This window comes from Microtus pennsylvanicus, chromosome 3 (genome assembly GCF_037038515.1).
Source record: "Microtus pennsylvanicus isolate mMicPen1 chromosome 3, mMicPen1.hap1, whole genome shotgun sequence".
NCBI lineage: Eukaryota > Metazoa > Chordata > Mammalia > Rodentia > Cricetidae > Microtus > Microtus pennsylvanicus.
The window spans coordinates 69,054,380-69,077,484 of NC_134581.1; the positions used below are offsets into that span (position 1 = coordinate 69,054,380).

General features: G+C 39.4%; 1 protein-coding gene across 1 annotated transcript in view; it reads right to left on the reverse strand.

Moving 5' to 3' along the window:
* Window positions 1-23,105, reverse strand: part of Arhgap20 (Rho GTPase activating protein 20) — a 92,369-nt gene that overhangs the window by 50,616 nt on the left and 18,648 nt on the right. The window contains exon 2 of the mRNA XM_075965917.1: window positions 20,802-20,884. Coding sequence (XP_075822032.1) covers window positions 20,802-20,884 — 83 coding nt within the window. The remainder of the gene's footprint in view (window positions 1-20,801; window positions 20,885-23,105) is intronic.

Here is a 23,105-nt window from a genome sequence, read left to right on the forward strand (position 1 = left end):
CCTCCAGAGCTGTCCTATTGCAACTCTAAGCATAGCCTGGCTTCCTGATAAGTCAGGATATCGTTGCCATTCAAGAGCTGTAACACCCATACTCGCTTACAGAAAGTCCTGTAATTATATATAAAACAATAATATAACAGTAAAACATATAACCCACATGTTAAGGAGGTGAAGAGTCAGAAAGTCATTCCGGACAACTATGTGGGAAGATAAAGGGTGAACAGGGGAAAACATAAGGTCACACACTTCACAGAGGAATCAGCAATGATTTCAGACCTTAAATAATGATTTGTTTCTTATTTTCAATTATGATTATGTGTGTGTGTGTGTGTGTGTATGGGTGACAGTGCCCTAGGAAGGGAGGCATCAAATGGTTACCTTGGAGCTACAGTCACAGAATGTTGTGAGCTACCTAATATGGGTGCTGGAGACCAAACCCAGGTCCTCTGAGCAGCCAGAAGCACTCCTAACCACTCAGCGCCTTCTCCAGCCTCCAGATTTCACATTTCTTGAGAAGGATGTTTGCCAATCAGTCAATGAAGAACCATCATATTAAAATCGTCGTTCTCAAAATGCTCTTCCTTATGTTTAAATTATCAAGAGTTTAATCACAGTGACCACATAATGTTAATAGGTGATTTAGTTTCTATTTTATCCAACTTTTAAAAAATGTTAGTAATAAGAGAATAGTAGAATTCTGTAATGATTGCTGATGCTTATTAAAGTGTGAAAAGCTAGGTTAAAAACCTATGAAAAGCACAGATTAAAAGCTAGACAAAACAACCATTGACAGTTCAGCTGGTAATTTTTTAAAGTTATTCATTACAAAGATGACAGCATTACCTTACCAAAGCAGCACACATCGCACCTGGGTTGGCAGAACTGAGCAACACATTTGTGGGCCTTATTTATTTCCAGGCTCTGAAACTGTTAATACAATGCCATCGAATGCTTTCTCTGACCGTATAGCTCACAATGCTAAAGCAGTGCCCCCTCCATACACAGAAAGGTGGATGGATATTAAAAATACAGGATCACATATAAAAGAAAACATGTGGTCTTTGACTTAGGCATATTTTGTTTAATTAATGAGTTCCAGCTGCATTCATTTTCTGCTATTGTCATGTGTTGTGGAAACTCCTTCAGCCAATAGTCTTTAAGATATCATTCTGCTTTGAGTGTGGTCTCATGTACTAGAAGTGCAGATAAAAAGCGTGTATGACCCCTTTTCTGCTGGATGCGGTTCCAGTTCCCAGCTCACACACAGAGGACTGCGGATCGCCACCCTCACTGTGAGTTTATCTCCCAATAAATAAACCTTTGTTATCGTCCATTCTGGGCTGTTGTGGAGCTCTTTGGTACTGCTAAGCCATGATTTCACATTTCTTTACAAGTGAATGAAACCCCACTGTGTATGTGTAGCACATTTTCCTAATCCATGTCTCCACTGAGTGGACATCTCGCCTGGTTCCATTCTGAGCTATTCCCAAAAGTATAGAAACAAATACGGATGTACAAGTATCATTTTAGTAGGACTGTGGGGATATATGCAAGAGTGGTAGAGATGGATTACATGGTGTGGTGGTTTGAATGAGAATTTAATGGTAGTCTATCAGTCAATGATTAGTTGTCACGTCTGGACTGGGTAGGATTGAGAGAATTATATATGTGCAGTATAATTGGTTTAGTTATTTTTTGGATTGGAATATTAATGTATGCTCCATGAAGCCACTGGGGTATTTTTTGGTTTTTGTTTTTGTCTATATTCAGAATATTCCTAGAAATATTAGATCATAGGAAACACACACAGTAAATGTCAGCTAAATAAATTACAATGATGAGTTTTACGTTTATATAGTCTCATAAAACTACTCTGTCTCTGTGTATGTGATCCTTGCCTCCTTGGGACCAGGCAGATATCATCGAGGATCGTGGCTACAGAAAATTCAAGTCTGAGAATGGGTGAGAGTGCTTATCTCTGACATCTGTTCTGTCCGGTGTCTTGTACCAGTAGAGTTCTTTGGGACTGGCAACCATATGGCTGATAAGAGATCTTCCCCAGTTTTTCTAACTTATTCACTCTCAGATTGACCTGTTTTAACTTCTCCTATCAGATAACACTTTCTAATATCCCAGTCTACTTTTATTATTTGTTATTCATCTTCCCCTACTGGAGTTTAAAATCCATGAAAGCAGAAATCTTACATTTATATACCCAAACACCTGGAAAAGTGCCTGATACACAATTGTCACTAAAATCTTTGTTAAATAAATGAACAACTGCCAGGTATTGTTTTAGAGGATGAGTGAGTCAAATAAAAACGTGCTTCTAGGACTCATAGTAGATGAAGGCACCAAATATAATACAGATTGCATGAGCCTAGTCCAAAGTCTGAAATCCAAAATACGCTTGTATCTAAAATTCTGTTGTGTTTTTGAGTGCCAAAGTGATACCAAAATGGGAAATTTCACCCCTGACCCCTTATGACAGACAACAGCAGAGTTCAGGAGCACTGAAGCCATTATCCTATTGTCTTCAGGCCGATATATGCAAGGTGCATGAAACATAAATGAATTTTATGTTTAGAGTTGTGGTCCATCCTCAAACATCTTATTATTTCAAAGTTTCAAATCTACAATTTCTGAAATCTGAAAACCCTAAAGTAGTTTTGCTCTCAGGAATTTCACTTGCACTAGGAAAAAGAAATTTGAGGACAATATACAAAGAAAGTTTCCTTATGTTCATACTTTTTTCAAATACTGTAGTATGCCAGTATCTCTATCTCATTTCCTGGCCAAGGCTTAGCCACTACTAGGGAAGTCTTCATCTACACAATGACTTAGGACAGTGGCTGTCAAATTTTCCTCTGCATCAGAACCACAGAAAGAGCTTGTTAAAACACTAAGTATTTACTGTTCTGGACAGTTTTGATAGTTTTGATTTAGTATGGGGCAGTGCCCTACCATGGTGCTGGGTTGAAGGTGATGTTGATGATGCTCCCAATGAGAAGACGTCTCTCTGAATGTTCGCTACTGCGTGTGGTTGCTCACAGAGTAGAGTACTTCCCAGTTACCGAGAGGTCAGAAAAGAGCAAACTATCCTGACTTACAGACAGACCATGGGAACAGATGTGAACAGGCACATCAACTCAAGGGCTAAAAGGAAAGATGAAGTGCTCTTTGGCCAGCTTTTCAGAGTGCTTGGGTCTCCAGGCTTGATCTAATGATGGGTGGAAAGTGCCAGCAGGTCAGCCTTTTCTTCATGCCATTCTCATTAGATCCCAGTGGTGGGGCCTACTTAGAAAGCCCACCTGCAGTAGCCTTTCACGATCTCTACAGAAAGATGGGGCTGTTATTTCCAGGAGCATAATCTTTCAGGACAAATATCCTGACCTCTCCCCGGTTCTTGGAATTGTAAGAATTTACCCACATTTTCAATGACCTAGAAAACGAAACAGAAACTATTGCTATATACCCTATGAATGTCTTGTGTTTGATCACAATGGTCTCTTTGCCATCTACTCTTTCATGTCTATATGATGTGGGATGCCCCTCTGTATGTTATGAATATGTTTTATTACCATTGGTTAATAAAGAAGCCAATTGGGCCAATAATAAGGCAGAATAGAGCCAGGCATGAAATTCAAGTAAAGATAAAGGAAAAAAGAAAGTGGAGTCAACCAGCTGCCAGAGAAGCAAGATATGCGGTAACAAGCCATGAGCCACGTGGTAAAATATAAACTAATATAAATAGGTTGATTTAAGTTATAAGAGCTAGTTAATAATGAGCCTGAGCTAATATGTCAAACAGTGTGTAATTAATATTAAACTTCCAAGTGTTTATTTTAAGAAGCTGTTGGACCAGGTGACCTATCATGAGATAAATAAACAGTCAGACTCTCACCCTCAAATTCCCCCTTCATAAAGTGAAAGGGCAGTGAAGAGATCTTAAATAAATACCTTAGAAAATCTTTCCAGTTACAAAAGACAAAAATCATACCTTTGTTTTCCTGGACTCATCTCTGTATTTTCAAGAGGCACCTTTGAACAATGGGCAGAATGTCTGAAGTTTTCTTTTTATGACCACAACTGTCTTAGGGTTACTATCGCTGTGATGAAAAACCATGACCAAAAGCAAGCTGGGGAGGAAAAGGTTATTTGGCTTATTGTCAGCTGCGTCGGTTTATTCCTCGTGACTCCGTTCCAGTCCAGTTAGGGAATCTGTGCTGGACCCACACGGCCTCCAACAGCTTATACTTTTACATCATAGTTCATCACTGAAGGAAGTCAGGGCAGGAACATGGAGGCAGGAGCTGATGCAGAGGCCATAGAGGGGTACTGCTTACTGGCTTGCTCAGCCTGCTTTCTTATAGAACCCAGGAGCACCAGCCCAGAGGTGAAAATGCCCACACCAATTACTAAGAAAATGCTCTACAGGCATGCCTACTGTCTGATCGTTTGGAGGCATTTTCTCAACTGAGGCTCCTTCCTCTCAGATGCCTCTAGCTTGTGTCAAGTTGACATAAAACTATCCAGCACAACAAGTCAACAGTATGAGATTTGAGTCAGAATTTAAATCCTGGCTCTAGTATTTACTAACTTGTGCACTTTAATCTTTAAATTGAGTATAATGCTTTCTTTTCTATAGATTAGGATAATTAACGAGTATTTATTATCTACTGAGGTTAAAATAGATATACTTACAGAACTTGGAACATACAATGGCATAATTAAGTTACTGACATTGAAAGATCATGTGAAAATTTAAAATTTCTTTTGCCATAATTAACATGAAAAAAAGGACATGTTTCAACTTGGAAACTGAGAATTACAAAGGAGGAAAAAACACCTTAATAAAGAATATGAGGTTCCCTTGGTCAGATGAGACAGCCTGAAATTAATGCAAACCCTGAAGTGATACAATGTAAAATTATAATATATCATCCATAGAACAGTTTTTATGTTGGAGATTCTCTACTCCAGACTTTTGATGTTCAGTTCAGAAGTGTTCACAGTTTCAACACAGATATGTCAGGGCACACTGTGATGACTCACACAGATATAGCAGGGTATTCAACTACAAAGTCACCCCATCCTCTTAGTGTTTGCTGGACCTTAAGAGTTGACTTTCATCTTATTTTCCTGTCTTCATCTATTTATCTTTTAATAAAAACAGATAATTCCTAAGCCCAAAAAGAATTAGTCCATTTCAGTGACCAGGTGCACAAACATAACCCTAAACTCATTTTTATATAATAAATGAAAAACATGTGTTTATCTAAGACAAAAGGGGGAAAACCCTGGGACAAAATCAGCAGTACAAGAAATTCATACTCAGAATTTAACTGAAAAATGCCGTTTAAAGACAGTGAATGGAGTTTGCAAATTAGTGAATTTGACTTCTTAAAGTCATTACGATATACAAATATTAACTGAAGACAGTACAGTTTAAGAAAATTTCAGTAACTCTCATGATTTATGCATATAAAATGTACCTTATTAATGTGTATAAAATATACATTATAATACATAATATACATAATTCAGCATTAATTTTTATAAATGTGACTACCTATTTTAATATTACATGGATAAGAGTATTATGAGGCGAAACATGGCTATGTAACTGATAACTTAGATAAAATGGAAAAAACTCCTTAACTATATAACATACTATATTCTTGATACAAAAACTTAATGTAATCACAGACTTCTATAACACACATACATACAAACCAGACTTCTAGGCCCACAACAGCTTCAAAGCTGAATTCTATCAAACATTTAAGAAAGATACTACCTTCTTTCTATATAAATGCTCTCAGAAATTTGAAAGGAAAAGAATATTTCCCAAGTTATTCACAAATCTATCATTATTTTGATATTAAAGCCAAAGACAGCACCAGCAAAGAAAACAACAGATCAGTACCTATTAGAAATATAGACCTAAAACACTAAAAGTACTCATCAGATTGAATTCAACAGTAAGTCACATAAATGGTATTATATCACGATATAGCAAGGTTTTGTTCTTGTAGGGCTGCTTTCACATAAAACCAATATAATCTATGAGGTAATAAAAGGAAATGATAAGACTTTTCAGATGGTGAAGCTTACAATGCATCTGACAGAGCTGGACATTCATCACAAGCATTCTAGGAATGGCAGGGATGCCTTCTGTCTCCTCTCACTTCCAGGGAGGAAAAGAAGATGTCTACTAACACCAGTCTCTCCACTGCACTGTGGATTCTGACTGGAGACAGAAGACGTTCAGATCAGAGGGAAGCAGCATGGGGTTCTGTTCATGGGTGGCACAGTTAGTCTATGTAGAGTTCCATGGAAGTCACAAAAAACTAACTCAATCGAATAAATGAATTTAGAAATATATTAGAATAAGAGCAATATGAAAAGTCAAGTGTATTTCTGTATATAGACAATAAACATTCAAAAATGAAGTAAAAAGTGTTAATTTTTGCCCACACCACTATCAGTGAAAAGCTACCACTATTATCTCAGCAACAATCTTACCAAAACTGACAAGCAGATCAACACATTTACATGGATGAGTGGTGTGGAGGTTCTTCTGTCTATGTATTGCTTTCATTGGTTGAATAAAGAAACTGCCTTGGCCTTTTGGTAGGGCAGCACTCAGGTAGGTGGGAAGACAGAACAGAATTCTGGGAAGAAGGGCAGTGTGTGGAAGACACCATGAATCTCCGACCTGAGATGGATGTAAGTTAGAATCTTTCTGGTAAGCCACAATCTCATGGAGATACACAGATTTAATAGAAATGGGTTAATCAAGATGTGAGAGTTAGGCAATAAGAGGCTAGAGCTAATGGGCCAGGTAGTAATTTAATTAGTCCAATTTCTGTGTGGTTATTTCGAGGGATAAGATAGCTGGGTGGGGGGATGCCTGTGCCCTCCTACTACGGATGAGCATAGGTTCTAAAATAATCAACAAGAAATAGGAAAGACAAAGTAAAACACAGCTTAAAAAACACAACAGTGAAGTTGAGGGACTTGTAACTGACTCTTGAAATATTTCAAGGCTCTTATTACTGGGATGGGTGTGATATTAGCAACAGTAGTACAGAGTATAAGAGTTATGCCCTAGATAAAGTAAAATGACTGTGTGACCAAGGAGGAAAGGAAACTGAGCAGGGAAAAGAAACTTTCTTAAAAAGAGTGGTGAAAGTCACTGGATAACCATATGCAATAAACTAAAATATGACCCTCATTTCATATGATATATAAAAATGATCCAAAGTGGATCATAGTCATAATATAAACTTTTCTAAAATAATGCACAAGAAATGCAAAAAGAAATGACAGCACATAGCACAAAGGTGTAAAAGAAACAAGCAGTAAGCAGGACTTCATTAAAATTTAAAATCTGGCTCTTTGAAGTATGTTGTTATGAGGGAAAAAATAATTATCTCTATATTTGGCTAAAAAATTCAGAAAGCATATGCCAAGCAAAAATCTGGTATATAGGAAATTGCATGGAGATTATGAAAATAGTTTATCACAATTGTATAACTGTTCGCATTCCAATGAGGTCTTCAGATGTGGCTGGCATGAGTGGGGAGGTTAATCTATGGTATTTCAGTTGATTATATTGTCAGTGGTGGCCATTATACTGGATAGTATTTGGAACATATAAATAACACTTAAAACACAAAAATAATCCAAACAATTCAACAGAAATCAAAATCAAGGTATGTAACCTAGCATTCTACAAAATTCAATACAGATATTAAATAAGCTGATGAGAAGATGCTCAATACTATGAATAACCAGAGAAATAAAAATCCATAAGAGATAAAATGACATAACACACAAGAATGCTCAATATTAAAAAGCTTGACCATATCTAATGCTGACAGTGCTGACAAAGATAGGTACATATGTGGCTACTGGGAAATTCAAATGGTATAGTCATTATGTTTGCTCTTTTGAGTGTGTGTGTATGTCTGTGTGACACACACATATACCCATAGGAATATGTTCACACCATGGGAAGCAAGTGGAGGTCAGAGTACAACTTTCTGGAGTTAGTCCTTTCCTTCTACCACGTGGATTGCAAAGATCAAACCCAGATCGTTAAACTTGGTAGCAAGTGCCTTTACTGACCATCCCATTTTTTCAGGCCCAAGCACAACCATTTTGGAAAATAATTCGACAGTTTCTTAATATATACACCTAACATAGAATACAGATATTAAACTTAGTGATACTTACTTAAAAAAAAAACAAAATGGAATGCACATACATGGAAATACTGGCACGTGTGCAAAGCAACTTTAACTGGTACATGGTAGAAATACTTCTACTGTCTACAAGCATATTAAAAGGCATAGGCAATGGTGAACTCAGACTCCAATATTACTTAGCAGTAAAAAGTAATACAGTATTTTTTTTAATTATAAACTGTTTGGCCCATTAGCTTAGGCTTATTATTAACTAGCTCTTACAACGTAAATTAACCCATAATTCTTGTCTATGTTTAGCCATGTGGCTTGGTACCTTTTCTCAGTGAGGCATTCTCATCTTGTTTTCTATGTGTCTGACCTGACTGGTGAGTACATTTCTGCCTTTGTTCTTCCTAGAATGCTCTTAGCCTGGTTGCCCAACCTATACTTTCTGCCTGGCTACTGGCCAATCAGTATTTTATTAAACCAATATGAGTGACAAATCTTTACAGTGTACAAAAGCATTATCCCACAGCAATTTTCCCTTTTTTCTTTTTAAAAACAAGTATTTTATTAAAGTCTCAAAAAGAGAAATGAAACTCTGTGACATTACACCAACCACTGACTGCCTAAGTGTTGGTGGAGCAATCATGAGAGGATGAGTACAAGGAACATGTCCAACCTTTGGAGGCCATGTAATTAATTGTTCATTATCTGACTGTGGTGTTGGCTTCATGTTTGTTTAGAAAATTAAAATTCATCACATTGCAGGCTGTGTATGCTTCATTACATAAGCTACTTAAATCTTAAGAAAACAATAAACCAATGAAGCCCAAAGAACACAGAAGAGAAGAGCATCAAAGCTAAAACCTGGTTCTTAGAAAATAAAAATAAAACAATGCCTTTAGCTTAATAAAGAGCATAAGAGATTATCAATATCAGAAATGAAAATGGTATAGCTGCTGTTTTTGCATACTTTATAATTACCAAGGTGAAAATGCTCAACATCCTTAGCCATCAGAGAAATGCAAATCAAAACAACTCTGAGATTCCACCGTATACCTGTAAGAATGGCCAAGATCAAAAACACTGATGACAGCTTATGCTGGAGAGGATATGGGGTAAAGGCAACACTCCTCCAGTGCTGGTGGGAGTGCAAACTTGTACAGACACTTTGGAAATAAGTATGGCAATTTGCCAGAAAATTAGGAAACAACCTACCTCAAGACCCAGAAATACCACTTTTTGGTATTGATCAATTATATCATAATGACATGCATTCAACTATGTTCATAGCAGCATTATTTGTCATAGCCAGAACCTGAAAACAAACTAAATGCCCTCTGGCCAAAAACACAGATGAAGAAGATGTGGTACATTTACAAATTGGAGTACTACAGAGCAGAAGAAAATAATGTCATCCTGAAATTTGCAGGCAAATAAATGGATCTAGAAAACATCGTATTGAGTGAGGTAACCCAGATCCAGAAATACAAATATAATATGTACTCTCTCAGAAGTGGCTTTTAGACATAAAGCAAAGAAAAAAAATGAGCCTACAATTCACAATCCCAGAGAACCTAGACAATAAAGAGACATACATGGACCTAATCTACATGGGAGGTAGAAAAAGACAAGATCTCCTGAGTGAATTGGGAGTGTGGGGATCATGGGAGAGGGCAGAAAGGGAGGGGGAGGAAAGGAATGGTGAAAAATATATAGCACAATAAAACCAATAAAAAAATCAAAGCATATTTTGCTTCAAAAACAAAATATTATGATTAAATTGGTGACAAGAGTAAAATGGACATATCCCTTGAAAGGCACAAATTACCAAAACCAACTCAGAAAAAGCAATGAATGCTTAAATAACTCTGCATATTAGCTATTAAATAAATTAACATAATAATTCATGATGTTTCCAGACAAGAAAATACAACCCTTACATAACATCACTGATAAATCCTACTAAATATTTTCCGACGAAATAGTAGTATTTCCCTTCATTCTTAGTTAGAAAGGGGAGGTGGCTTCTTTCCTTGGGGGTCTCCCCACAGGGCTAATAATGCATGACTTTCCTCACATGCCCCCAAATCAAATCAGGGATGAGTATGAGAGCATTCGAGATTGGAGGTCAGTCTTCATAACCTCATTTTAGTGGCAACAGCACTTTCTGCTAAAACCTACTGGTTACACAGTGCAATTCTGATGCAGTGATGAAATCAGACAAGCCTGTGACCAAGGGGCAGAAGTCACTGGGTAGGGGCACTGTAGAAGCTGGCTGACAAGAACAGACCAGAGACCCCACAGAAACAAATGTTCAGCCTTTTCCTTGAGAGAGATTACTACTTGTTTCTCACTAGTGCAACACACACTCAGAGATTTTAAGAAGTGCCCAAATGTATTAAAGGAAATAGGTTAAGTAAAAACGAATTTATACATGTGGATGAAACATTTTTAAAAGTTATTTAAAAGTTAAGTTAAAAAAGTTTTATATATAAATGGGAGAGATGCAAGACCCGCACATACCATTTCTATTCTGTATGTTACTGAGTTACTGGAGAGAGGGAGGATACACACGTGTATGCACGTGCCCACATGTATGTATGTGGAGGTCAGAGGTTAGGGTTAGCTATCTTCCTCAGTTGTTCTTCACCTACCTTCTTTATGAGACAACATCTCTCACTGAGCCCAGGGCTCACCAACTCAGCTGTACTAGTTGGCCAGCAAGTTCCAGGAGTCCTTTTGTCTTCACCTCCCCAGAGCTGGGATTACAAGTGTGTGGTGATGAATATGGCTTACAAAGTCAGCCCTTTACCAGCTGAGCTACCTCCCTAGACAATCATTTGGACTTTTAAAACTTTAAGGAGGTAAGGTCACCTCCATGTGCCTGTTACCACAGCACTGCAGGGAGTAGGGGAGTAGGGAAGAGACAGGTAGATCACTGGGGCTTGCTGGATATCAGTTCCAGTTCCAGTGAGAGACCCTGCCTGTCTCAAGGGAATACGATTGAGAGCAACAGAGCTGGATACTCTTGTGTGCTCTTCTGATCTTTCATGCATAGGTGTGTGCACCCATATACACGTGCATACATGACACACAGAGGAGAGAGAGGGAGGAGAGAGACAGAGAAGGAGGAAGGAGACAGAGAGAGAGAAAGCGAGCGAGCGAGAGAGAGAGAGAGAGAGAGAGAGAGAGAGAGAAGAGGAGAGGAGAGGAGAGGAGAGGAGAGGAGAGGGAGAGAGAGAGTTCCTTTGGGACAGAGTCTCACTCTACTGTTCTGGAGCGCTCTATGCAGACCAAGCTGGCCTCACCTCACAGGGATACTCCTGCCTTTGCTCCTGGGTGCTGAAATCAAAGGTGTGCATCACTACATTTGGAAACATGGGGAAATTTTAAAACCAAAAGTTGTAGAATTGGAGGCTGGTTAGAAAGAACATGAAAGACTCAGTCAACTAACTTCCTCTGACCTTTAATCCTTTGATATAATTGATGATAAGGAGAAGCCCCAAGACATAGAAAGAACAGGTAGCTCTACCAAGGTTAAGTTGGGCAGGGCATTAGAATCCATTAGTTGTGTTTTCTTATGGTAGGAACGATGAACAGAACCAATGGCATTGGCCCCTGACAGCAGACTGCTGGAAGCCAGGCCAACCCAAGACTTTCTCAAAGGCCCTGATGAAAGGACAAAGGGAATGCTAGTCTGTGTGCCCTTGCCCAGGAGCAGACTTGGCAAGGACTGGTCTAAAGGTGGGGCCAAGGCCTAGAAGGAGTTAAGATCTCAAGTCCCAGGAACCCCTGCTTTCTGCCCTGAAGGGCTATGGCTATCGGCAACTGTGTCTGAGGCATCCTGTGTTCTCTTTGCCTGCATTGTTTGATTTAGCTTTCTGCTGACCTTGGCCCACTTTCCCCTTAGAAATGGTATCTAAGATGCTGTACTTCCTAATAAACTTGCATGGCATAAGCTGGTGTTTATGGAAGATCTCCTGGTCCCAGCTCTCTGACCTCTTTATTTCTTATTTCTGGTCCTCTCCCTTGACATATTCCTGTTTGGGACCCTTATTCATGTGGGTTAGAGTCAGAGGATATAATAAATAGACAAGCATTGAATAAACATATATTTAATTACTCAAGAATTGTCATTCCTATCAGGATTTTTCCCAGTACTGACCATTCTAGATTTTCTCAGGCAGTCATGCGCTCTTACTCAGCTAGACAAGAAAGGAATTATATATTGAATTCAACTAATGTTTATGCACTGAACATACAGATTTTGAAGAGTATAAAATATGGTCTCATCACTCAGTCAAATTGGAAAGACAAGCTCTATAGCTGTATCAGCTACTAAGACATGTGGCTGGGGACTACAAGGGTTTATATATGTCGATAAGTGTATTTAACAAAAGCTTATGTTGCAACTATAATACGTAAAATGTATTATAATAGCTATGTTAATAGGTTTTACAGATAAAGAAAGTAAAGCTCAAAGAGGAGGAAGAGCTTGCCAAAGAAGAGTCAGAGCTCAAGCCAGGAAAAATAGCTAAGATTTCACTTATTTTAAATCTGTATTGTAAAGTCTCTCAATTACAGCAACTACTTTCTTGCTTTCCTTTATTTCTTGGCTTCCTTTTTTATTTTTGTTCATTGTTCTAAAGGAAAATCAATCATCCACTGCCAAAAGTATTCTAGAGAACTTTAGCTCTCAGCTTTACAAGGTAGAGAAGTATGCAGTCCAATACAGCAATGACACCCTAGCACAGCCTGCTATCCTTGTGGACAGGGACAAAAACTATAACTCAGCATCCACTAGGTAGGCTGTGCTCTTCTGGTGCCAAAAGGAAAGCTAAAACCAAGTCATAACTGAAATGAGCAAATTAAGTCAAGCTGGAGTGAAGAAAGCATGTGCATCTGCCATTCTTCGAGAACAAAATAAACCAGTTCCACCCTGTCAAAGCCCACTAGAACATGAAGGGCTCATCAAACAAAACCTTCTAATAATTCCCCAGATTGTGCCACAAGAAACAGCCCACTGCTCCAGGAACAGACACGTCTGATCATTTCTGAGGAACAGAAAGTGTTAACCTGGGAGACTCATTCCAACAGCAAACTGAATAAAGAGGAAGTGAGTTCACAGCTCTCCATTTTCCAGCTGTGAATGCAATCTGACCAGACAGTTTCTTTTAAAATACCTATCTCTGCCTTAGCCTTTATTATTTCTTTCCATCTGCCCATGTGGGAAACCCTCTGTATATGTGTTGCTTTTATTGAGTAATGAATAAAGAAACTGCTTTGGCCTGTGATAGGGCAGAGTAGAGCTAGGCGGGAAAACTAAACTAAATGCTGGGAGAAGAAGGTGGAGTCAGTGGGAAGCCATGTAGCTGCCAGAGGAGACAGATGCTGGAACTTTGTCTGGTAAGCCACAGCCTCATGACAATACACAGATTAATAGAAATATAAGATAGGATATAAGAGCTAGCTAGCAATTTGCTTACGCTACTGGGCAAGCAGTAATTTAATTAATATAGTTTCTGAATGATTATTTTTGGTCTGGGCAGCCAGGAACGAACGAACAGTCCCTGTCTACAATCTGCCATATTTAAGTTTGGCTTCTTGTTTCCATAAGCTGCTACTTCTTCCCCTCTTCCTCTTCTCTTCTCCATCTCTACCTCCTCCTCCTCTTCTCTACCTCTGCCTCCTCCTCTTCCTCTTCTTTTTTAAAGTGAACACTTGAGGCTGTACACATTCCTTCAGGGACTTTCATGGCTATACACCAGTTCTGACAGGTTGTGCTATCGTTTTCATTTGCTTTCAGAAGTTTTAAAATTTCTTTCTAGATTTCTCAATGACCTCATTCTTTGTTCAAAAGTATACTCTTCAGACTCCAAAGATTTGCATAATTTTTGTGACTTTTGCTTACTGCATATTTGTAGTTTTACTCTCTGATGGTCTGATAAGATACAAGGAATTATTTTAACATTTTTTTGTATTTGCTAAAGATTACTTTTGTGGTTTTTAATGTAACTATTTTAGAGAAGGTTCCATGGGCCACTGGCAAGAATGTGTATCCCCTAATTGTTAAGGGAATCTTCTCTAGACATGTGTGCAATCCAGTCCATCTATGGTATGTTAGCTCTGGAGTGTCTGTGCTCAGTCTTAATTTGGAAGACTGATGTAAAGATGAGCATTGGGTACTGGAGTTCTCACTATTACCATACTGGGACCTATCTGACCTCTCATGCCTTTCAGTATTCCTTTTATAAAATTGGGTATGCTGACACGTGATCTAACAATTGTTAAACGTTGCTTATATGCACTCTTGGTGAATTGTTTCCTTTTATTAAATATAATGCAGTGGCCTTTCTCTACCTGATTCACAATGGTTAGGAGCCTACTTCACCCAAAATGACAGTTGCCACACCAGCTTGTTAATAGCTACAATGCACTTAGTAAACTGCCTACCAACCCTTGACTCCCAGTTTTTCAATGACTTTATTAGTGAGGTGTCTTTTATTGGAGACAAGAGACAGTTGGATCTTGTTTTTATAATTTAATCTGTGTTTGTCTTTTAACTGATGAGTGATGGCTATTTGTCCTCAAGGTGATTCTTGAGCAGGCCCTGCTATTTCCTACAGTTTCTGTGTTTGATGTTCTGGTTGGATTGGCAGTAGCTCTCGTCTTCCTGACCTGTTAGAACCAAGAGCTTTCTGTCTCACTGTGTTGAGCAGGATGACTCCTTCCTGGCTCTCCTTTGTTATCCCTTTCACGAAATTATGTTTTCCTATGCTCTTGTGGCAAAAACTAACTGTTTTTCTTCTGTGTGTAGTATTGCTTTAAGTAGATTCTGCAGTGTTGGTTTGGCTGTGATGAAGTGCCTTAACTTGTGTTACATTCCCGTTTCTTCTCAGTTTTAAGTAGTGACCTTGTTGGATATAGAGATCTTAGTTGGCAGTCACTTACATTCAGGGCCAGAAATAATGCTTTCCTGATGAATGAGAACTTTAAGGAGAGATGTCTGCTAGCTGCCACTTCTGCCACTGTATGTGACTTGGTGTTTTTCCTTTACAGATTTTATTGTTGTTTCTTGCTTGGTTTTCTCTTTTTTGAGATTTTGATCATGATACATGGTAGAGAGATTCTCCTCTCCTTGTGCCTAATGCGGGTCCAAAATGCCTCTTGTGTTTGTACTTTTTCCCTTGTAGGTTTGGGAAATTTCCTGCTAAAATTTTATGGAATAACTACTTGATGTCTCTAGATGTTATCTCAATTTTTTTCTTCTCAGGAGTTATTAGGTTTGTTCTCTTGAACCTGTTTCACAGTTATTGGAAGCCTGGTCATGTTCATCAGGTTTTGTCTTCACATACCTTGGAGTGGATTGTTGTCTTGACCTCATCCTCCACCACCCTGAAATCTGTTTTTCTTGTTTTTTTAAATAATTTCTATACTGATTCTTTGGGAATTTCACATCATGTACTCCAATTCTGCTCACCCCCCAGTCCCCTTAATCCTCCCCTTACCCATGCAGAACATCCCAAAAGAAAAATTTTTAAAAATCAAACCAAAATAAAAAAAAAACAAGCAAGCAAGTAAACAAACAAAAACAAGATCAAAACAAAACCCTCTTTGATTCTCCTTTCCTGACTCTTGAACAACACCTCTTCATGTCCCGGTGGTACTGACAGTGGTTATGTCACATAGTATATATCCTTTTGTCCAATCAGCTTCACTAACAGATGTTCATTGCAATGAGTCATTGGTCTGTTTCAAAGCCTCTGGTTTCTGGTATATCCTAATCACTGGATCTTAACTGAAAACTTGTCTGGGATATCCCACAACTGTCCCAAGTCATGGAGATCCTATGGGTATCATTCCACAGGACCTGTCTCTTCATGAGCTCCAGCAGGTGCTATATGGGTTTAGATTTTAGTGTGGGCCAACCCAAGGTTGGTAGCTGAGCTGGTCAGTTCAGGCTACTGGATTCACCTGCTTCAGGTGATGGGGCAGAGCCAGCTCCTCTACACCCATGCCATCAGGGTCAGTTCTCCCTTGCCTGTGATGAGGGATAGGGACATCTCTCCATAGCGCAGGGGCCACCTCCCTTGCTGCAGTGTCCAGCCAGAGGCAGAGCTAGCTTTCCCAGGGCCAGCAAAGTTTGGGGCAGCATGGCCCTCTGATTTCATCATAGGCCACAGACATCAACAAAGACCAGCTGCAGCTCGACCATGGACATGGCCCTCAGCAGGAGCTCAGCCTGGACCACAGATTGGGATGGCCCGGGTGGCAGCTTGGCTCCCAGATACTAACAAAGGTCAGAGGTTGTGGCCCCAACCCTGGGCTTCCCTGTGACCTTTGGTTGCAACATGGGCTTTGGACTTCAACACAGACCCTCGACACGTAGAACCACAGACACAGACAGGGTCCTTGGCAGCAGCCGGGTCTGGATATCACCACTGCCCCAGGTGGCTGTGCAGGCCATTGAGCTCAGCAAGGGCCCGGCAGCAGTGTGGCCCTTAGACACCAACATGGCACCAGGCCCCGGGCGTCCACATGGCCTTCGATGGTAACAGGAACCTCAGACATCATTATAGCCCCTGGCTACGGCAGGGCCATGCTTCTTGCTTTCTGAATGATGCTTTCCAGGTTTTTGTGTTTTGTTTTTGTTTTTTTTTTATCTGATGATTCTTTCATTTCCAGAACTTGTTTACACAGGTTCTTTTTTGAGTCTCAATTTCCTTTCTGAATTTTCGTCCATGTGTTTGAATTTCTCCTCTCAGAGCAGTTCATCCTCTGTGCTAACTTCCTTTCTAGGTCCCGATTTGAGTTCACGTATCTACCTGGGGTCCTTTCTGCAGTCATCAGTCCTTCTTAAGAGCAGGACTCTGAGCTCCTCCTGAGACTTTAGTTCAGGTTTTGGTGTTTAGAGGTGGTGAGTTTGTGGAGCTGCCATTGTAGATTACTGTCTTGCTTGTTGTGTTTTGTGTATCTGTTCGGAGGATGTGTCCTGAGATTTCTTATCTTTCTCCATTTGTTTGGTTTATCCTGGGTCCTCCTGGTGAGCTGTCTTCACTTGGCACTGTCACTGCTTTTTAGGAGGAAGACCTTGGCAATGACAAAGGATCTGACAGCAGTTACCGTGTTAATGTGCAGTAGGAGACACGTGCACTTCTCTTGTGTCTCCAACGAGGTTCAGAGATAGTGACAGCGGGATACTGGTACTTATTAGGGAAAATGCAATTTATAGTATTTATTTTAGAGCTAAGACTATTAACAGTGAACTGGTAAAGTGAATTGGCAATGAGAAAAATGGGGAAGAGTGAGAATGAGATGGAAAGTATACAATATAGGTATAATATATAGTGTACCAGAAAATAGATAAGGTAATATTTTTAAGTATAGAGAAAGGATGCTCATAAGCACTTTCTGGTGAATACAAGCTTTAAACATAACAATTAAAATAAGAAAGTAATAACAATTAAATGATAAAAGTAAGCAATTAAATCAAATATAAGGTACTGTGACTACATTTGGAAAGAGAAGGTTCCTGTCTACCCTTGGCTCTTCTTTCCTGTCAGAATTCATGGGCAGGAGGAGGGAAGAGAGCCTTAGTAATTCAGACACATTGTGTCGATGTGTCCTTCCTGAAGAGAAGGGCTTCTGTGGCCAAGTCTGCTTCTGCCAGAATCCCCTGTGGAGTTCCCTCATTGTTTCTGAGATTTGGGGGATTGTTCTTTCCACACAGAGAGCTTCCTCCCAGGCTCTGAGAGGGCCGAAAAGGCCTGTCTGACTGTGCTTACTTTTGTCAAGCCAGCCAGCTGCATTGTGGTCCACAGGACTCTCCAGTGATCCTAGACCAACCGTCAGGGAGGTGCACTTCCCTCTCTGGTGAGGATCTCCTTCCTGGGAGTTAGGCTCCTAGGCCACATTCTGGTTGTGTCTTCACAGCCCTCTCTTTCTGCAGGCTGTGGTCGATACCTGGTAGCATTTTTGCCTCTCTTGCCTTGGCGCTGCCTGCCTGTGAGAGAACTTCTTCGGTAGCTACAGCTGACTCTAGCTAAGCTAAGTAGTGTGGTACAACTGGGCACTGAAGCTGGCTGGCCTCCTGCTTGTGAAGAAAAGTCCAAGTGGACTCTATCTGTTTTCATAAACAAACAATCATCAACTACACCCTAATTTATTTTCCTTTGCACTGATGCGGCTTCTGATCTGCCATTTACCTGTTTATTTCTATTTGTGATTTTAAATCTACTAAACTGGATGTCCCTTTATTATATGGCTCACCTATTTTATATAAACGCACACATCTATTTTAATTTCTTTTATAATGTAAAATGGCATGTAAATTTAATTGTAAAATAGTAATCAGAACCTTGATCACAATAAAGAGGAAGACCAGAGTGCAATTATAAATCATGCTCTTCGGTATGGACAGGTTCAGGTATGACTAAAGCACAATTAGGGTTCAAATGTTTACATCTTCTTATAATGTATGTATTTACATTTAAGAACAATAGGCTAAGCAACCCTCTAATGAAACGAATACCCCCAAATATGGTACTACCGAGTGATTTTTTTAAAAAAATGGTTCAAAAGGGTACAAAGTGTAATTATCTCCTGCTGTACAACACAGCTGCATTTCTGGAAAATGTAGTATCAGTTAAAGAGAATAAAATACTGTGCTTCTATATGAAACATTCAGATCCTAGGTAGGGACAAATCTGCAATTTTTCTCTCCATAAATACGCTGTATGTGGGACATTCACAAGGGACATGAGCACCAGACTCCACTTGGCTGGATGCCTTCTGTCTGTCGCCCTCTGTGCTTGCTGCCCTCTGCATTTTTTCAGAAAAGCCAACCTCCACACAATTCCAAGTGCCCCCTAGAGGTTAGTACCATCAGGGAGCTGATTATGTTTGTAAGTTTCAGTACAATGTTATATAAATGCCTGTCTGGGCTTGAAGACAATGTCTATCTACTGACACTGAACTCAAGGCCTCTTTTAGCTGAGATCGCTAATACACTTCGAACCTACAAGTGTCCAGTAATAGACTTCATTTAAAACCCTGTGAAAGGTTATCTTTGTATGCAGAGAACTAGACAGAGCTATACTGAGAATTGCATTTCTCTCTGTTTCCACTTCCCCTAAAAGACCCGCTCCTGTGTTTCCTAGGTACCAGGACCAAACCGTGAGGATGAGGCCATTTCCTTTTATCCACACTAACACAGAAGCATATTAAAGGAAATATCTAAAGTCACAAGTGACAATGAAGTACTCTACTGCATTTTTACTTTGAAGAGCATCTCCCTAATTAAATTGTGGTTAGGCACCCATTGAATAAAGGAGTTTATCTTTCTTTACTAACCCATTGACCGCAGTGTATGCATTTAGGGCACAAGTCAAAAAGGACTTAGTTTGAGAATTGAGAAAAAAAAGTGACCTAAGTGTTTTGAATATTTCATTAAATAGGATTGGAAATTATCTTTTTCACAAAAACCTGCTATGATGAAATAGATGCTTTATTAAGTTAGCATGCCACTTGTAAAATGGTTACAGTTATACCCTCACTTTAAATACAGGCTATAGAGATTTTCTTTACATGGACTTATGGTTTAGCAGAAAGTCATCATAGTTGTATTTCAAAGAAAAAAGTGTCTCTGAGTTAAAATGCCATTTTAAAAAAAATGAATGAATTAGGGACCCAAGAAGATGGATCAGTGGATAAAATGATTCCCCAGCAAGCACGAGGACCTGAATTCAGATCCCCTGCACTCACATAAAAAGAGAGACCAGCTGCCTTGGCAAAGTCTGTGCTCAGAGACTCTGCCACAGTAAACAGAGTGACTGAGGCAGATACCCAGTGTAAACCTCTGGCCTCCACACACACTCATACACACAAATGTACCCATACCCACATGTGGGCCACCCACACGCACACATGCATGCGCATACACACACACACACACACACACGCACACACACGCAAACAAACAAAAACCAAAAAATTAAACAAAACCCCAAGCCTCAAATTGGTGATTAAATAGTAATTAAATTTGAACACATTATAAAAGACTTTCTTAAAATCCTCCTTGAAAAGTAGATTTAATAAGTAAAATGGCCATTTTTAATATTTAGTTTAGCTTTCCAGTTCAAATTTTACTAACTTACAGTACTGTCTATAAGAACCTCTTAAAGAAAATAACCTTAGTATGGTTTATTTATTCACAAATGTAATTGGTAAAAAAAATTACCTCATTCATGGATAGGTCCTACCTTGTGATAAACAGTAAGCAAATTTGGGGGTACAATGTAAACATTCCATTGTCAATACTGGGATTTCTAATTTTTCCAAATAGACTCTGATCCTCCATCCTTGTGAGCTGTGTGGTGTGAAAGTCACTCTGTTTGGTTTCCAAGCAACCAGGTAGACGCTTTACTTCTAAATCTATCTATATCTTATTAGGTAACTTCCCAGGTCATAGTCTATCATCAAACAGAAATTGCGGGTGCTGATAAATAACCCTCAGGCCTACAGAGAGATGACCTGACAACCTCGTCAATGACACAAAGCCCCCAGCACAGTGGAGCTGTAAATGTGAAGCCTTGTACTCACTTCGTACTTGGCCGCTTCTGCAAGGCCTTGTCCAGGATAAGGGACGGGGCACTCCTCCTCCTTTCTGCTAATGTTTTCATTTTCTGTTGAGAAAAAAAAATAAAGAACAGATGGCTTGTGAAGGAAGTAAATGCTGGTTTTCAATCTAATTTAGCAAGCTTTGTCTTGACTATCAAAGAGTCTACAACCTCCATTAAGGATCTAAAGTTGCCACATCTAAAATAGGACCACAAGTATCCACATGACGTACAGGCAGTTTTTATGGTCAGGGAATAAGGAAAAACAACATCACAGCCTTTTGTATACATGCTAAATGCTAGAGCAGTGGTTTTGAACCTTCTTAATGCTGCAACCCTTTAACATAGTTCCCCACATTGTGGTGATCCCCAACCATAAAATTATTTTTGTTGCTACTTCATGACTGTAATTTTTGCTATTGTTATAAATTGTTATGTAAATATCTGAGCTGCAGGATATCTGATATTTGACCTCTGGGAAAGGGCCATTTGACCTTCAAAGGGACATGACCCACAGGTTGGCAACAACTATGCTAGGTAGACATGGACCATTTTATTCATATTCCAAGCTAACATTGGGGGATATAATTTCGAGGCAATTTTATGGTGATGATGTGTTCTCAACCAAGCTTCAGTGGAAGAAAAGATTTTGAGAAGTCAAATAAAATGAAGGAGAATCAGTTAAAGCCCAAATCATAGTGGCTAGGACCATTTTTAAAAGCAGGATTTATTGATTTTTATGTGTATGAGTATTTGCTGGCATGTACCTATGCAGACCATACACATGTAGTGGCCATGGAGGCCAGAGGAGGGCATCAGATTCCTTGGACTGCTTACAAGTGGTTTTGAGTCCTGGTTCTCTGCAAGGGCAGCCAGTGCCTTTAACCATCAAGCCATCTCTCCAGTCTAGCAATCAGACTCTTAAACTGACATGCAATCAACTCTTGATATTATTTTACGTTTAAATATTTACACAAATGGGTATTCATCCTTTTAAGTGCACTCGTTCTCTTTAACTTTTAAGAAAAATTCATCTTTCATTTAGAAAATTTACAAGTAGTAAGTTACTTGATACTTCAACTTCTCTATTTTTACTAACCAAAAATTTGTGGTGAAGGAGGATCTATTCAGTATGGGATATCCAGATAATTATTCTCTAATTGAAACTTATGAGTGTTAACAGACATGGATACAGCTGGAGCCTGCTTCTAGAGACTGACCAGTGAGATTAACATGAGTCACAACAGCCATGACGAAACTTCAAACCGTACTGCAAAAGCCATTCTTCCTGCCATAACCTCTTCCCAACATGGCCAGAGGTCTCTCCTCTGCCTGAGACCATGGAACTGCCATGTTTAAAAACTGGACACGGCTCTAGTAGGAACCATACAAAGCTAAGTGGGTGGTCAGGGTCAGCATCTCATTATGTCTCACAAAAGCATCAACCACTTCTTAGGTGGTAAATAAAACGTAAGATGATAACACGGGGGCAGAAGAATCATCATCTAGTTGAATAAGAAACTTATTTAGTATGACTCTTACTCCCAAACTTCATGATGTTCCTAGGGAATCTCTCAAATTATTGATACTGCTGGCATTCTGGACCCATTATTAGGGTGCACACCATCATTGTCTCCTATCTGTATACTATACCCTCAAATTCCCCCCCCCCCACACACACATCTGCCACTGCCACTGAGTGAGGCTGCTACGACTATCTTCCTATGTGAACAGACTCAATATTGGAAGACTGGGTTCATTTTACTAATGAAGGTATAGGTTAATATTATTCATCAAAGATATTTCTGATTTTTTTTTTGAGGACTCCACTCTGGCTTTGTCTTGATACTTCTTCCCCATCTTAATTCTCACGATTAATTTCTGTCATTGTGGTATTTAAAATGTGGACAATCCTGCTGGCCCTCCTGGAGTCCCCACTACCTCTTTGACCTTGAGGGCTTGCTGACCTTCTCTGTGGGGTCACCCCTGAGGCCTGCTGCTGTGGCAACTTCTTACTGGTATCCTCTAACATCACCGTCAGCAGACAGCAGTCCTAGAGTAGTTCTTAATTCGTATATGACTTCTAATTCTCAACTCTGCATTTGGGTTGATCAAGAAATTTGGAAAGAATTCAGAGAAGAGCCATAAAATGAATTAAAATGTGAAGAAAGAGCTTACCACACACACACACACACACACACAATAACAGGGAGATTCTTCATTCAGAAGTGATTCCATGTTAGTGTAGCGCTGTTACACATAGGAATGGGCATCCATCCATGTGAAA